This window comes from Culex pipiens, chromosome 1 (assembly GCF_016801865.2).
Source record: "Culex pipiens pallens isolate TS chromosome 1, TS_CPP_V2, whole genome shotgun sequence".
Lineage (NCBI taxonomy): Eukaryota > Metazoa > Arthropoda > Insecta > Diptera > Culicidae > Culex > Culex pipiens.
This window is the reverse complement of record NC_068937.1, coordinates 121824219-121842649: the sequence shown is the minus strand read 5'-3', so window position 1 is coordinate 121842649 and position 18431 is coordinate 121824219. Positions and strand designations below refer to the sequence as shown.

Here is an 18431-nt window from a genome sequence, read left to right as displayed (position 1 = left end):
AAGATTTTTCGACGGTTTTGAACCATAAAACTTTGTGCCCCGATTTGCCCCACTTCTCGTTGATTTAGAGTGCTCATATTTTAGCCAGATGCTAGTTTTATATGTAAAAACAACCCTGAAAATTTCAGGTGAGGTAGGGCCAAACAACGTCCCATACATAGGGGTACAGTATGTAAAAAAAGTATTTACACCCCTTGGGCACTATGCACATTTTGTGATGAAACATGTAAACAATTTGACCGGTTCGGATGCCGGTGGATTTTCTGACGACGTAATTCCGGGTTGGTACGAAATTCCAACGATAAATCTATTTTATCGATACAAAGACCCCAAAAAACGGTGTTTTACCCACTCCAAAATGTTTATTTAGCAATTCTATGGTAATATATTGACATTTAGTTAAGCTAAAAATTTTAAAAATTAAGTTTAGATAAGTTTTATATAGAATTTCCAGTGTTAGATAAACTTTTATACTAAGTAGTTAGTAAACTTTATATTCAATCCAAATTATTTTTTTAATCAGTCAAGGATGCCTATTTGGAGTTGGGAAACTGGATTCATGGTGATTTGTCAACAAATAACTTTATTTATGTTAATATTTCGAATGGTGTACAAACTTTGTTTGCACTTTTTTTGATTTTTGTAAAAGTATTTGTTATATTACTTTTTATAGAAATCATCTTTTCATGAGCTTTTTATAGCAAAATGTTCGGCATGAGTTTCTGAACAAAACGTAGTACTATGTTTCTGTCAAACTTTAAATTAGGTACATGTTTCATCACAAAATGTGCATAGTGCCCAAGGGGTGTAAATACTTGTTTTACATACTGTATGCCCTGTTTGTGGACTCGCTCTTAACTTAATGTTAACATTAGGGTGTAATATGGTTGTATGGAAAAAAGTAAAGTTGTCCAATTTTAGCGAGCACATCAATTTTCCAGTTCCTTTTGGGGTCCTAAACAACTCACGGAAGTTTGGGAACGATTGGTTTAGTCCTCACATTGCGCTAAGCGAATCAATTTTCCATATAAATTTGTACGGGAAAACTATTTTTTTGAATTTTGATATTTATAAAATCCACGTTTCACGCTATACTAAAACCGGACTTATATTCGGATGCTCTGGAAGGTGCTCTACAACTTTCCCCAAATGAGTATGGTGCTAACTTGCTCCTAAAAAAAGATACAGCGTGTTCAAAACTCGTCTAAAACGTGTTTTTTGCTCGAAAATCACGTTTTAGACGAATTTTGAGGACGCTGTATCTTCTTTCAGGGACAAGCTAGCGAAAACGGACAAGCTAGCACCATACACTATACCGCTTACGAGGCGGAAATTCAACTGTTTTGAGGATGTGTTCAAAAAGTTTTTTTTTTCAAACCTGATTTCATTCTGATTTTGATTCCAAAATAGGGGCACGACTTCACCAACAATACCACTGTACCTTCTGCGACATCGCTTTTGTTTCCCAGCTCAAAACTTTCTCCCTACTAACCATAAATTGGCAAATTTTTCGTAACCATTCTGTATTTAAATCCATACTTTTTTTTCTTCGAAATACTGAGTTTAGTTATCTTACTGGACTTCGCGCTTCGCGCTTTTTTTTCAGAGATTTTAATATCTTACTCACTACCTTTACTAACTTTTTCCATACAATCTCTGCGTAAGTAAAAACATTTTGCATCATTAGTTTTTCCATGCAAGGCTCCATACAATTTTGCGGGCTGGTACAAAAGGAGCATGACTAGATTTTTTTTAAATGGTCCTATAAGCTATTGTGTTTCATATGTTTATAGGGCCTTTTCAAAAAAAAAAAAATACTTTCAAAAAAAAAGTTCACATGATTTTGAACCAAACTGCATCGTTAACTCAAAATTTACGAAATTAAATATAGGACGGACTTGATTTGAGCTGCAGTGAAACTGTGAAATAATATTGAACAGAGCAGACAATTTCATGAAAGTTTTATGTTTCACATTGGAAAAAAAACTTCAAGATACTTTTAACATAAAATGGTGCACTTTATCAACAAATATGTAAGGTTGAAAAGATTTTTGAAATTTTGTTTGATCACGTATACATATCGACTTAGAATCAAAAACTGGACAAATGTCTGTGTGTGTGTTTGGATGTGGATGTGTGCACCTAAAAATTCTCACTCAATTTTCTCATCACTGGCTGAACCGAGTTTAATCGTTATGGTCTCATTCGATCGGTCTTGGGGTCCCATAAGTCTCTATTGAAAATTATGAAGTTTAGTTAAGTACTTCAAAAGTTATGTTAAAAAAATCATTTGAGGAAAGTCCAGAAGATCGTGAAAAGGGTTGGTTTATAAAGGTATTGAAAAGACCTTTCCAACGAGCCCAAAACATCAAAGATCTGATAATCCTCTCAAAAGTAATTAGCACTTAAGTGTTATTGATACACTTTTTGGAGGCCGGATCTCAGATATTTCGATGAAAGCAATATCCAGATCGATAATGCGTTCCATCGTTTGTTGGATATTTAAAAGGCCTTTCCAATGATACTATAAGATTGAAAATCTGCTAACCCTATCATTTGTAGGTTGAACATTTTAATTTTACCAAAAACAAAACAATGTTATTGTGAGGAAGGCATTAACCATCTAACGGTGGATTAAGCAAAGTTTTTTTCTTCTTCAAATTATCATTTTAATTCCGGTACCTGATTTTGCATTATTTTAATTCCAGTGCAAAAGATGCCTGTTCTTATAAAAAAATAAATCACGAAATGTTTTTTTTTTGGTTTCTGAAAAGTCCAAATCATAAGCTACAACTTTGTCAAAGACACCTACTCAAGGTTCCGATTTTGAATCATTTTTTGCAATTTTTGCGTTACGCAATATAAGAAAAATGTATAGAGCCTTTTGTATGAAAAAACAAATAAAAACATACAATTTACAACTTTTTTTAAAAGCATGTATTTGGTTCCAACCGCTTGCTTTGGCCAACCGCGTCTGTGCGTTGGAAACAACCTGAATGAGTAGGAGCTTTGCTGGGTAGGTCCAATATAGGGACATTTACCCTACTATGACTATAGTATTGTACACAAGTTCAATCGTATTGATTGATGGATCATATATCGTGGACTGGGGTGAATGGGGATTTGAGTCTGAATAAAGACAGCAGTTTTTGAAGCAGATGATAGCTGAAAATGTTTAAAATCGATGTTTCAACGTTGTTGTTACGTATCTGTTTGAACCGAAACCAAACCAAAAGATCAACAGCTGTGCTGAAACATGGCTAACATAGCTGTCCCGATTCACCCCAGATGACTAGGCGGTTTTACGGTGTTTTCGATATCTTAACATTGTAACGAGCATTTATCACATAAAGGAACATTTATTTCTTATGAACTATCACACCCTGTATTTATCCGAAATAAAGCGGCGTATCCTCCTCCCTTGCTGCCAATCTACCCGACCAAAACGCTTATTCAATCTTAAGTTTGCGAAATCCTCTCCAATATCAGCAGCAATAAAATCATCAAAAACACCTTGCCAACTGCTACCCTCTTTCCTGTGGAGCACCTCGCGTGGTCGATTCTATCACAGGTTAAAAAGTTCGTCTCGCTGGACAGCAGCTTGGCCACCTTCTGCAGAAATATGGCCGAATCTTGGTTGCACTTGAGCAGGGCGCTTGTATGGACGCACCTTTCGTACGTGAACCGGGCGCTGGCAGGAAAAAAAAGACACGAGTGACAGTTGTTGCCATAAAAAGTTGCCATAATGGCGGCTCACCAGCAAAAGTGCACGTACTGCATGTGGTAGGACTGTTCGGACGGTCGTGGCATTTCTTCGCGCAAGATATCGAGATACTGGTCCGAGCACGTGTCCCAATCTTCATGGACGAAGTGGAAGCACATTTTATGCTTCAGAAAGTCTACAGCCCAAAAAAAAAGAGCAAAAAGAATGTCATTAAAATGGCCAGCTAGAACACACTCCCTTCCCCCCCTTCCCTCCACGTCTTAGCGGAACGTCCTCCTACCGTGCTGGAACGTTGGATCGTGGCAAAGATATTCGTACAGTCGCTTGGCGCCGTAAACTTCGTTTTCGACGATCCGTCGATTCCTTTGGGATACGCAACGGTCCAGATAGTTCTCGACGCACGCCATGCCTCGGTTGAAGAGTCTGCCGAAACAAGAAAATTTTAGAGCTCTAAAAAACAAACATTCTAATTTTTGGACAAAAGTTACAGCCATTTTAAGGTAAAAAAGATGCAAATTTAAAACATAAATATCTAGAAAAACGCATGCCAATTTAAGGGCGTCACATTGCATTCGAAACTACAACTAAAAACGCTGAAAAAATCTCAGGGGTATTTTTCTTTAAACTCGAGATATCTTCAGTTGAAAATGTTCAATTTTCAAGGGAAAAGTGTATGGGACAACCATACATATGTATATGATTTTCCATGTAATTTTGCCCGCTGAATCCGAATCTGCCCTCAGAATTGACCCACATTGTCAATATATCGATTTTTGGACATATTTAAGTTTTATGAAAAATTATTTGATAGAAAGCCTTTAGAAGCCGATTGAATAAAAATGAGCAATTCATAAACAAACCCAGAAATGGATTTTATTTGTATTTATTGATTTGCTTCAAACTTTGTGGGTAACCTATGACCAGAGAAGCCATTTTGTGGCATTGGTTCACCCATACAAGGCTCCATAAAATTTTGGAAGCTGTCCATTAGGGTGCCCAGAATATGGGACTTTTTTTCAAAACCTCGCTCCACAAACTAAATATTATTCCTTGAGCTATTTTAAAACTCTGGGCCAAATATGAGCAAAATCGGTAAACATTTACCCATTGAAAATCAGAGGAGAAGTTTGTATGGGAAAAATCGAAAATTTAAACGGTTTTGTCTGCAGGGTGCGCTACTGCCATTCAAATATTCCCAAAAGTGAAATTCTCATTGGAAATTTAATGCTCTACAACTTTTTAGAACATACTAAAGCTGTAAAACTCGATCCTGAAAAGTTATTAGCGATTTAAAAATCTCATTTTTTATGAAAAACTATTTTTTCACCAACTTCAGGCTCGGGTTTCAATGGGTTAATCTCAACCAATTTCGCACAAAATTGGCACAGATGCTCAAAATAACCCAAAGAACCGTTTTTCGCTTGTGGAGCAGGGGGTCATTTTTTCTGGGCACCCTACATAAATGGTACGTAAATATTCGAAAAATAGTACCTGGTCTTTTCTTAACCCTTAAAAAATCGATCAGAAAATTCCTTCAAATGTTACAGATTTCTGAATATTTAGGTACCTTTTTTGTATGAACAGCTGCCAAAATGGTATGGAGACCAATGACACAATATGGCTTCTTTGGTCATATTGAAGGCAAATAAAAAAATAAATAAAAATGGCATAAATCGGTAGATTTCGAAGAGAATGGCTCAAAACCAATTTTCAGAAGCGAGGGAAAATATCCTATTAATACGTAATATTTGATAAACATGATTTTACGTGTGAAACAGACGATTACATCGAATCTTAAGTTTACATCAACCGAGTTTACATGAGATTCATAATTTCCGTGTCGAGTAAATTTACAATTTTTTATCTGTGTATGAGAAAAACTGAAACAGTTGCTTTCCTGTTTGAATTCACACAAAAAAGGTATCAATTGGAAATGTAATAGAAATTAAAAAAGGCAGAGAAAATTGATTTTTAGAGATCAAGCTTAGATTTTTCGAAACCATTTTTGTAATAAGCTTAATTTTTATTTAAAAAATGAAATTTTTATCTCTCACTCAATAAAACCATCCATATCTAATTTGAAAAAAAAGAAACGAGAAATACACTGATGAGAGATGGCAGACTTTCGACAATGTCAATAATACTTTTTTTTTGTTTTTACACGTCTTTCATCTTAAGATTGTGCAAAGAGAAGCACTACCCATTATTGAACATTCGAATCTCTAAACACTATTTCAATTGCATCCCAGCTTCAACAGAAGCATCGTAATGTCCAGGTCCACCGTTTTGATGTGCCAAACAATCATTTCAACTATTTCTAATTTATGCTTATCACTATAATAAGTTCAGATGCTTGAAGTTAATGTGATTCGGTGTAATTGATGCAAAGCCATGAGCTGGAATTTGGGGCTGATCATTATTGCCTTGCGTATTTATACTCACAAACACCGACTGCTGACGTCCTCCATCGAGTCGGGAATTTTGACCGTGTACAGCAGGTCCAGCGAAACCGGCGGCGTCGTGTTGTTGAAACAGCTGTCCATCATGACCGCAATCTGGCCACACACCGGCTCCGGAATGGGACCGAACAGGCCGGATGCTGCGCCTGGAATGGACGTAAGCAGAGTGTGACTTTCGTTAGTCCCATTATGGATTCGATGAATTGATGTGAGAAGTTCTCTACGGAATCGGTCTTTTTTCTTTAATTTAATTTTTTGTATTTTTTAATCCGGCTGAAACTTTTTTGGTGCCTTCGGTATGCCCAAAGAAGCCATTTTGTATCATTAGTTCGTTCATATAATTTTCCATACAAATTTGGCAGCTGTCCATACAAAAATGATATGTGAAAATTCAAAAATCTGTATCTTTTGAAGGAATTTTTTGATCGATTTGGTGTCTTGGGCAAAGTTGTAGGTATGGATATGGACTACACTGAAAAAAATGATACACGGTAAAAAAGATTTGGTGATTTTTAATTTCACTTTTTGTTACTAAAACTTGATTTGCAAAAAAACCCTATTTTAATTTTTTTTTAATTTTTTGATATGTATTAGAGGACATCAAATGCTAATTTTTCAGAAATTTCCAGAATGGTCAAAACATCTTTGACCGACTTATAATTTTTTGAATCAATACAGATTTCTTCAAAAAAAATGAAATATTAATCGCAAAAATTTTTCAACTTCAGTTTTCGATGTAAAATCGAATTTGCAATCAAAAAGTACTTTATTGAAATTTTGATAAAGTGCCCATGTTTGCCCACCTTTGAAAAAAATATTTCTGAAAAGCTGAGGAAATTCTCTATCTTTGGTTTATTGAACTTTGTTTATACGACCCTAAGTTGCTGAGATATTGCCATGCAAAGGTTAAAAAACAGGAAAATTGATGTTTTCTAAGTCTCACCCAAACAGCCCACCATTTTCTAATGTTGATATCGTGAAATTTTCCGATCTTTTCGAAAGTGCTATTAAGATGATAATCAAGACCAACATTTCGAAAGGGCGTAATATTGAATGTTTTGCCCTTTTGAAATAATGGTCTTGATTTAGAAATTTTGAAAATATCATTTTCGAAAAGATCGGAAAATTTCACGAATGTTTCATATTTTAACATTGAAAATCGGACCATTAGCTGCTGAGATATCAACATTAGAAAATGGTGGGCTGTTTGGGTGAGACTTAGAAAACATCAATTTTCCTGTTTTTTAACCTTTGCATGGCAATATCTCAGCAACTTAGGGTCGTATAAACAAAGTTCAATAAAGCAAAGATAGAGAATTTTCTCAGCTTTTCAGAAATATTTTTTTCAAAGGTGGGCAAACATGGGCACTAGTTTAAAAAAAATGAAAAACTGCGACTATTTTCAAAAAAGTTACCTAAAAATGTCTATAACTTGAAAACGGTGCACTTTAGCAAAATTTCACTAAAGTACTTTTTAATTGCAAATTCGATTTTACATTGAAAACTGAAGTTGAAAATTTTTTTCGACCAATATTTCGATTTTTTGAAAAAATCTGTATTGATTCAAAAAATCATAAGTCAGTCAAAGATTTTTTGCCCATTCTGGAAATTTCTGGAAAGTTGTCATTTGATATTCTCTAAAACATATCAAAAAATAAAAAAAATTAAAAATAGTGTTTTTTTGCAAACCAAGTTTTAGTAACAAAAAGTGAAATTAAAAATCACCAAATCTTTTTTACCGTGTTTCATTTTTTTTCAGTGTGGTCCATATCCATTAGCCCGGGTTAAAAAAATTAAAGTTGCTCAATTCAAAAATTATATGAGATTGCCCGAAAGGGTACTCAAAATGGAGGCTCAGGCCAAAATTTCAGCCCATTTGGTTGAAAAATGGCTTGCCTTGAGCAGGAACAAGTTTAAATGGGAATTAACCCGTAAAACTGGAGCATTTAGGTAAATTGCCCTGTACAAGTCAGCCGCTAACAAATGACGACTTTTGCATACCATGGAGTCCTACGGGATGGTCTGGGGAACAATTCCTCCGAAGGGTGCAAGACGATCCGAGGCCCCTGGTCTTGCCTTGAACCGGATTCATTCCGGCGTCGCAGAAATTCTCATGGTCCCAGCAAAATGTATAGGGAAAAATCAAAGCACACTAAGAAGGCTGCCTCGATCAGAGGACGCCACATGGCAATCAGCCACCCCGTGGCAGGAAGGTATAATATTTTTTTTCTTTTAAAGTGGTTTTGTTATTTCTAGGACACTTTATTCAACCAGATATTTGATCAAAAACACCTTAACAACGCTAAATGTAATTTTGAAGCCGAATTTGAAGTTATTTTCCTGCCACATGGTGGCTGATTGCCATGTGGCGTCCTCTGATCGAGGCAGCCTTCTTAGTGTGCTTTGATTTTTCCCTATACATTTTGCTTGGACCATGAGAATTTCTGCGACGCCGGAATGAATCCGGTTCAAGGCAAGACCAGGGGCCTCGGATCGTCTTGCACCCTTCGGAGGAATTGTTCCCCAGAAAATCTTCTAGGACCCCATGGTATGCAAAAGTCGTCATTTGTTAACGGCTAACTTGTACAGAGCAATTTACCTAAATGCTCCAGTTTTACGGGTTAATTCCCATTCAAACTTGTTCCTGCTCAAGGCAAGCCAGTTTTCAACCAAATGGGCTGAAATTTTGGCCTGAGCCTCCATTTTGAGTACTCTTTCGGGCAATCTCATATAATTTTTGATTTGAGCAACTTTATTTTTTTTGACCCAGGCTAATATCCATACCTACAACGTTGCCATATCATTTTTGTATGGACAGCTGCCAAATTTGTATGGAACATTATATGAACGAACTAATGATGCAAAATGGCTTCTTTGGGCATACCGTAGGCACCAAAAAAGTTTCAGACGGATTAAAAAATACAAAAAAAAATCGAATGACCGAAATCTCAGAGAATTGCTCATGTGCCTTTCCCTTATTTATTTATTCTACCCAGCGTCAAGACAGCACGGGCGCCAGCGCGAAACTTGCTTCAAACCGATTTAAACTAATTGCATTGCTGCAAAGCTTCTCCAGTTACGCCATCCAATCAGTTCCATGTCAAACTTAATTAGTAACCCCTCAAGTCATGGGAGTATTTTGATTGATATTTGAGGGGGAAATGCCAATTTAAGCATACAGTCCAGACTCGATCCGAAGCCTCGATTATCCGAAGTTCGATTATCCGAAGGTTTGTATAAAACTTCGAATAATCGAATCACGACTATTTTTTTTCTTACTTTAAACATCAAATTCGAGTTCTGCGACCCTATTTTAGTCAAATTTAAATGGTTGATTGCCTGTAAAATTAAAAAAATGGATTATTTTTATATTCCATCATCGCCATTGTGGCCGCCATCTTGGATTTAAAAATTCTAAATCACATTAGAGTATTTTGAGGGTCATACGAAAGCTCAAAAATAAGACAACGAAAAAAAAAATTTCGTGATTCGATTGCCCGAAGTTTTGATTATCCAAAGTGAAATTTAGCCAAGGCCTTCGGATAATCGAGTCTGGACTGTAATATGCTTGAATTTATACAATATACCAGTTTTTCTCCAGTAATAGAAAACTAACGTTAAAAAAAAAACAAGACAGCATCCATTGTATTGAATAACAATATATCAGAGAAAATTTTGATTCTATTTGTCTTTTAAAAATTTAACCATTAGAGGAAATATGCGTATTCTAATCAAACACCTATCTTCAATATCTTTTCACTTGCGCTAACGTTTTCATAGCGCTTAAGATATGAAATTGCTTCCAACTACCAGCAACATGTTCTTTTGAACATGGTTTAGCCACTCACTTGAAAAATAATCCCGAAACATGTAATTAATTTGCAAGCGCTATCAAAAAAACAAACGCGCCGAGTCACTTGACGTTTATACCTATTCAAATCGAAGGCTGACGAAAACCGAGGGAGAAGCGAAGGCAAATAAAGAACAAAGGCCGGTCAACAACACCACCAGCAGCGCTTGTAAGAGTGAGCCAGTGATTCTAGGAAACTTTCTCTATAAATGCCACTTTTCGCGAGTGTTCGCTTAATATTTCGTCTTAAATGGCAGCACTAAGCAGACACAAAAGAGCGCTGGAAGAAAAAAGAACTCAGCCGATAATACAAAACTGGTTGGTGTATTTGGTTTAAGTCAATTTCAAGGAACACTCCAGATTATCCAGCATCATTCAGACATGAGCGTTTAATAGGCTGAGAATGGGTATATTTCCACTATTCTGTCAAAAAGCTACACTGAAAATATGCCACACTTTTTATTCAAGTGCCCAAACACTTGAATGATTGAATAAAGTCACATCGTAGATCTAATTGGTTTGTGTTTCAACATCAATCCAAACCACTATCAAGTGCAAGTGTTTGGGCGGTTGACTTTTTGGTATTTTTTAACATGTTATTTTCATTCGGGTTGCTCAAGCTTTTCAATTGTTTTGCTCATGAATTTGTCCCACCTTCTTGAACTATTCAAAGTGATGAGCAAAACACTTGAAAATGATCTTAAGATCTACCCAAAACAGGCACTATTCAAAGTCAACGTGATTATCCACATGAATTTAATGTGTTTCACTGATTGATTTTTGCGCGACTTTCATCGAAGGCTAGAAGCGAGGCAAGAACTAATAGCACAAAAAACACTCCCGTCTTCAACTGGCCGGCCGGCGCAGTGGTAGCGTGCACGACTAGCAAGCGAGAACCTGTAAATCGCTTGTACGTACTTTTTTTTTCAACACCATTTAAAATTCAAGTGTTTGGCTATTGACATTATTTCATGGCCAATCACCGAAATTTCAAGTGTTTTGCGATTGATATTTGAGTGCTCTGTACAGCAGGGCCAGATCATGTGTAGAACACTTCGTTGAGCTGTGTAAGTTTTGCTCAGTGATACCAAATCACTGTACACCAGGGGTGGTCAAAGTTTTTGAATGGCGGGACAAATTTGAAGCTTACACTCAAAGTAAAAAGTATCCTTTTTTCAAGTTCACCCGTCGTCACCCTTTAAAATGGTATCGAAAATGTACTGAATTTGACATACCCTTTTAAAAGGGTGACGCCGGGTAAACTTTAAAAAAGGATAGAAAGTATCCTTTTTGAGGATTGAAAGTATCCTTTTGAGGGATACTTCTGACTTTGAGTGTACACGAACTTGCGGGCCAATTATGAATAATTGGGTCCTAAAATTAAGCTTAGATTGCTGATATTATTGTTCACAGCGTTAAAGCTTATTTTTCTGAGTACAATGACCCTTTGTACGACCACGAAGAGTTTAAAATGGATTTTTAAATCAATTTTGAAAAATTAACCTCGCGGTCCTTCTTGACAGAAAAGCTCCTACTTGACAGCTCGTTCCAAGGGGACCATAGTTGATCCATCGAAAAATGTTGTCTTGTCAATTTATTTTTTTGCATTAAAATGAAAAAAAAGTGATCAGAAATGGTTTTTAATCGTGTTTTTTACCGTTGTACATAAAAATTGACATAGGGCTTTAGTACCCAATTCTGGAGTTTTTTTTTTAAAGGTCCAATAAACCAAATTTTCAGTTTTTGCTTTTTGGGTGTTTTTTAATACCCCTGCTTCAGGCAGTTTCAAAAACACCCAAAAAGCAAAAACTGGAAATTTGGTTTATTGGACCTTTTCAAAAAAAAAAATCCAGAATTGTTAATTGAAAACAAAGAAAAGCACGTTTTTAATAATAATAAAAATGCAAAAATCAAGTCTATCGGCTAAAGTTTTTCAAATTGCAGGTATGTTATGAAATATTCGCTATTTAAATATAAGAGAACAACAAAAGAATACATTTTCCAAAAGTTTTTTTTTCTCAAAAGCTTCCAATCCATTTGTTCAATTTTACTAAAATCAACAAATCCAAAAAACAGGAAATCAAATATTGTTGGGACGGTGTGTAATTTATGGACATGTCCTTATTGTGTACATTCTGAAGAACAATACTAATGTGAACCTTTGTGACGAAAAAAGATCTGACGATCACTCTTTTCTTCATCCAGCCACCGTCCTAGACGTAGTCCAAGCTATTGTTTTATTTCTGCATGCTATCCGTTGGTCATCTGGGAATCTGCAATCAATCAACACAACGTACTAGGGGTCCTACTGCTTTGCGCGATCAAATATTATTCATACATTTTTCATTGCAGCTTTCATGAATCAACAAACATTGAAATCTAAACATATAAATATATAAGAAATCTGGTTGAGGTGGTGGTTGTGGTTGAACATTTTGTGATTGAAAACAATCTAAATTTAACAAAAAGTATAAAAATGAAAAAAGTATTTAATAATTATTCAATGCGTTTGTGTTTTCATTGAAATGTTCATGAATTTTCAAAATTTATATAAAAAGGGGTGACGCAAACTTTAAAAAATGGCTTTATTATTGCTGAATCAAATAATAAAGCGCGATCAGTTTTTGACAGCTCAACCACCAACGAACCATTACAAGAAAATCTTTCGTGGTTCATCAAAATCAGTTTGACTATCCCACTATGGTAGTAAAACATTTGGGTAAGAACAACTAAAAAATTACAAATTTCACATGGGACCTTTGTGCATTTGAGGGCAGTTTAAACAAATCCGATAAGTAGTAAAGTAAATCTTTCCCAGTTCCTGAGGGGAACACCCTTGAAGAGTATCGGGGCCGGCATTTACAAAGCGGATTCAGTGGCAGTTTTAAACTCAACTAATGTTAACATGTTAAGGTGAATGTTAACATTCCATAGGTCGCCTTCCTAAGGTGTCGTTGATAAGGTCCAGCTTGTGACGATGCACTACCTTCCCTTTACTAAGCAATCGAATCCAGAAGAGAAACGATCACCAGTTGTGTTGGTCCGAGCCGGGATTTGAACCCCGATCTACCGCTTACGAGGCGGAAGCGTTACCACTAGGCTACATGACTCGGTCGAACAAATCCAATAGACCAACATAAAACGCCGAAGAATAACGTCATTTGTGCCAACAGGCTGGTAATTAATACAGACATATTCCCTATACAATAGAGTAGCGACATAATGAAAACAACAACATATTATCTAAGCTAACATGTCCATATGGTCATAGTTTAGCCGCCACGTATGTCTCTTGCAACAGTTTGCTACACCAGAGAAAAGTAGGCGCGATTGAAGTTGACATGGCGACGTAAGCAGACTAGCCTCCGGGGTTTCAACGATTGTGTGCTTGTAGATGTAAGCTCTCCCTGTCACGACGGGCTTTTTTTTATCCAGACATGTTTGTGGGCATATTTCGGAATTATGATTAAACATTGACAGACATCACTTTATGCCACACCCATAGTTGGGCAGCGTCATGCGAGAGAATAATGAACACGATCTGGTAGTACATATAAAGGTACTGTGAACGGACACAGAGGATGAATCCCGAGATTGACGAGAGCGTTATTCTCAAGAGTTCATTTTCAAAACAGTTCATCAACAAAAAAAAGTGCCGATATCGAGCCTTGAACGTAAGACCTTTGACATATCGGCCACCAAAGTTCGATGACTATGAGATGGTCATTTTCCAATATAAGCCACGCAATGGGATGAACTGTTTCAATAAACAAATGAACACAATTTCGTGGTACATGAAGTTGAATAAAAGTTTCAAGCTCTCAACCAACTTTCAGCTAGCTGTTGTTCAATGATTATGAAATTAATCAAAATTAATCCTCTACAGGTAAAATATACATCGAAATCTGCAACAGTGGATTTGCTGCAGAAAATGTTATATTTAATGACAGTTTTTAGATCTAGGGTTTTTTGTCAAAATTTATTTTCCCTTTAAGAACACCCAGTTAGCAAAATCTAAACGTAGAAATATGTATCCTCCCTGCAAAGGCTTATGAATTGATCTCAGTTGAAAGGTTCTCCAAATCTCTGAATTGCAAATGTAACATCCTGGAACAGAACTGTTAAATTCTAATGAAAACACAATTCTAATAACAGTTTTTGCAGCAAGCTCATAGATCAATTTTGCCTGTTTGTAAACATGTCAGCAATCTGCAGTTCTCACCAACACATATAATAGAAGTGAAGAATATGTTGGATCTACAGTATGTAAAAAAAGTATTTACACCCCTTGGGCACTATGCACATTTTGTGATGAAACATGTAACAATTTAAAGTTTGACAGAAACCTAGTACTACGTTTTGTTCAGAAACTCATGCCGAACATTTTGCTACAAAAAGCTCATGAAAAGATGTTTTCTATAAAAAGTTATATAACAAATACTATTACCAAAATCAAAAAAGGTGCAGTACACCTTTCGAAAAATTAACATAAATAAAGTTATTTGTTGACAAATCAACATAAATCCAGTCTTCCAACTCCATATAGGCATCCTTGACTGATTAAAAATATAATTTGGATTGAATATAAAGTTTACTAATTACTTAGTTTAAAAGTTTATATAACTCTGGAAATTCTATATAAAACTTATCTAAACTTAATTTTACAAACTTTCAATTTAGCTAAATGTCAATATATTACCATAGAATTGCTAAATAAACCTTCTGGAGTGGGTATAGCACCGTTTTGGTGGTCTTTGTATCGCTAGAATAGATTTTTCGTTGGAATTTCGTACCAACCCGGAATTACGTCGTCGGAAAATCCGCCGGCATCCGAACCGGTCCACAATTCACAAGTCAACCTATGTGGCATCGGAAAGGGCATAAAATATCCGATCTTTTGATACCCATACATCTAGGTTTTCTATAAAACCCACGTTCTAAATACCTAGACAAAAACGTTGTTATGGATTCGTTTGAGCAATCTGCCAAAAATGTATGGACTTTCGTAATTTTTGCTCTCGTGGATCAAACTTACTTTGCAAACTTTTTTTGCACCTTTTTTAATTTTTGTAATAGTATTTGTTATATAACTTTTTATAGAAATCATCTTTTCATGAGCTTGTTGTAGCAAAATGTTCGGCATGAGTTTCTGAACAAAACGTAGTACTAGGTTTCTGTTAAACTTAAAATTGTTACATGTTTCATCACAAAATGTGCATAGTGCCCAAGGGGTGTAAATACTTTTTTTACATGCTGTATGTCCCACACCATTCATTCAGCGTCCATGGCGCGGTGGTAGCGTGTCGGATCAACAACCAAGAAGTTGATGGTTCAATTCTCGTTCTGTTCAGAGTTTTTTCTGCAATACAATCAAAACGATAATGTCGATAATTGGATCCTAAAATTAAGCTTAATTTTGTGATTTTATTGGTCACAGCGATAAAGCGATAAAGTTTATTTTTCTGAGTACAATGGCCCTTTGTACAGCCGCAAAGGATTGAATCCTGGATTTTAAATCATAGCATATCATAGCATTGGTGTCTACCCGTAGCTGCTACTTCGTTATTGACCAGGACCCCCAAACATTGCTCCGTGGACCACAGATGCAAAGTAGGAACCAATCATCACCCCTTCGCAATTTTCAAAGGTCCCTATCGTGCTGATCAATACCGACGCCGGCCACGACCAGAGGTAAGACACGGGGAAGTGGATGGGAATGTTAGCCGATACTTGAGTGATGGGACCGCTAAATCGGCTGCGTCTCCGACAAAGTATCACATGAGTTTTGAGGGGTTAGTAAGATGGGTATGAGGTCAGGATTCACTGTGGTAGGTGATGCGACCATAAGCAATTTGTTTATCGGTTGAAATTTTAAAAATCTTAGGCAGCCGGCTGCGGAAAGATAGTTATCTAGGGATTTAAATATAGTATTAATTCGACCGCGATTCTCCAGAAATTCTCCGTCGGCGTGCCTTCCGATCAACGGTGATGTAGGAAGGGCTTCATTTATTAAAATGATTTTATATCATAAGCCTTAACAAATATTGTCATCAATGATATAGAAAGGACTCAATCTAGCAATACGACTTGCTAGCCTAAAAAAAATAGCTACGTTTTTATAGAAAACTATAAAAAGAGAACAAGAGGAAAAAAAAACAGGACTGCGCGTCCCCACAGGCACCGCACTACTCGATTGAATCCTGGATTTTAAATCAATTTAAAAAAATAACTTCGCCGCCCTTATTGACAGAAAAGCCAGAAAAGATCCTACTTGAGAGCTCGCTCCAAAAAGACCATAGTTGATCCATCGAAAAAATGTTGTCTTGTCAATTTATTTTTTTGCATTAAAAGGAAAAAAAGTGGACGGAAATGGTTTTGAATCGTGTTCGCTTACTTGACAGATTGCGCAATAAGCGCGAGAGCGCGCAAGCGAGAGAGAACAAAGAGCGGAAAAAGAGAAGAAAGCGTGCTGCTGGCGAAAGAGAGAATAAAGATTATCAAATCAGTTTTCTGGTTGATTTGTTTGGAGTAAGACTTGTTGTTTGTTGAACAAACATTGTTCATTGCAAAATAACTGCAAAATGTAATCATTAATATTTTTTTTCATATTTTTTTCTTTTTTTTTACATTTTTTTAGAGTTTTGTGACCCTATTTGACTCAAATTTTGAGCGGTTGATTTCTTTTTAAATTAACAAACGTATTTCTCAACATTTCTTGACCGCCAGCAACCCAAAAAAAAGACAGCGAAAAACATTTATTCATTATTCGATAATCCGATGATTCAATTATCCGTGATTTTTTCCAAGGACTTTGGATAATCAAGTCTAGTTTCTACAAGCTTTTGAAAAACTCCCTTAAACGTGAACTTCTAGCTTCCCTTTGACCATTTGGCTTGATTAAATTTCAAAAATGTTCGAACTTTGTAATCCGATTATGCTGAGCTGGCTGCTGAAGCTCACTAGCATCAGTTGATTGAAGATTTTTCACCACTGGGTCGTTAGTTGTCCTCCCACATTGTTTTATTTTAAATTATTTTATGTTCACTTACCACTGTAGCTCATCCTCAGGAAAGCCACCGTTATCCACAGTACAGAAAGCATGCTTTGATCTTTTTGGTTGTTCGCTCAAAAGTTTTGACTTGTCCAATTAAGGTTATAACAGATCAAAATTCCAACCCTACACAACATCTTTGCAAAAACGAAGACTCACTAAACGACGGCATTTTTCCGCCAACACTCTTTCGCGCCAGACTTTTCCCAGAAATTCCTCGACATCATTAGGCTGGAAGGGCAATTTTATTTCGATCTTCTTTGATTCGTGTCGTCGCGAACTTGTCACTAACGAAGATGTTTTCTCGCGCGAAAATTAACGAGAAAAAACACGGCCCCTGAATGTAGACAACAGCAAAAATAGTAATCTATTCGGCTCGGTGGTTGCCGGAAAACTGGATACCGAAAGAAGGTGACAAGATTTATGATTCGATGGAAAATTTGTTTTGACTGGCGGTGCACGACTCGGGTGAGTGTCTGGTAAGGTCAGTGCTCAGAGTGCCACCACCTGGCAAATGACGAGAACGATAGTGAGTGGTTCGTGGCTGGTGCGCGGCTGATCGACTTAGGAGGAAGCATACGTCATTATTAAAACGATCTAATCAATGCATTTTATTTACACTAGTGCTAAACATGCAACGTCAGGATCGAAGTAGTCTACAATCGAGGAAAGACGTCAAATTTTTTCGCTGCTGCTTTTTTCCATGAATTTTCGTTCCAAAAACTTAAAAGTGGTTCCGGAACTAATCAGTGCAGTGGTCAATGGTGTTGTTCGTGATGGAATTGCTCAAGTAGTGGTTCCAGTCAACCGGACGAAGCAGATCGCGCCGCAAACGGCCAAGCTGTACCGATCGGCGTTCATGCTGCGACAAAAGATGCTGATTGCCATCCAGAACGTTGAGAACGCAACGCAGAAGTGCTAAACTATCATCAGGACTTCCTGGACCAGTTTATCAAAAAATGCATGCTGACTGATCCGGACCTGCTCAAGAACATCATCAACCTGTGCAACATTTGGTGCTCCTTCCGGTTATCACCACGGTCAGCTTTCCCCAGCAGCAACAGGAAAAGCAAATCGTCGTTGGAAGCGATTCAAAGCCTAAAACTGAGAATCTTTACATTGGAAGCCGGAAGTGAAGTTCGTGTTTCAAAATTTCTTGAAAAATGAAATGGACCAGGATCCGATTCCAAATTTGGTGAGCCAGTTCTTTTTTTCAACACAAACACTTTATCACTTATTCTATCATACTCTCATAACAATCAAGACAAATACGCCAACCTTATTATATACGTGGTAGGGTGTTCCCTCAGTCGTTCGCTGTGAGTTGTGGATTGCCTGCTTCTCTAA

The 18431-nt window shown here is 36.6% G+C and overlaps 1 protein-coding gene across 1 annotated transcript; it reads right to left on the bottom strand.

Moving 5' to 3' along the window:
* Positions 1 to 2760: 2760 nt before the first annotated feature.
* Positions 2761 to 17705, bottom strand: LOC120428014 (uncharacterized). The gene is made up of 5 exons (XM_039592985.2): positions 17083 to 17705; positions 6167 to 6329; positions 4005 to 4147; positions 3758 to 3899; positions 2761 to 3691 (listed from the first exon to the last, which is right to left on the bottom strand). Exons 1-5 carry the CDS (start codon positions 17132 to 17134, stop codon positions 3460 to 3462), a joined length of 732 nt encoding a protein of 243 aa, XP_039448919.1. The 5' UTR covers positions 17135 to 17705; the 3' UTR covers positions 2761 to 3459.
* Between the last annotated feature and the right edge of the window lie 726 nt (positions 17706 to 18431).

Excerpts from the sequence above, each read along its gene's own strand:
- LOC120428014 (XM_039592985.2), bottom strand. The coding sequence starts at position 17,134 with ATGCTTTCTGTACTGTGGATAACGGTGGCTTTCCTGAGGATGAGCTAC. Across the intron at positions 4,148-6,166 it reads GACGTCAGCAGTCGGTGTTT|ACTCTTCAACCGAGGCATGG; the intron begins GTGAGTATAAAT and ends TTGTTTCGGCAG. Across the intron at positions 3,900-4,004 it reads CGATCCAACGTTCCAGCACG|ACTTTCTGAAGCATAAAATG; the intron begins GTAGGAGGACGT and ends TTTGGGCTGTAG.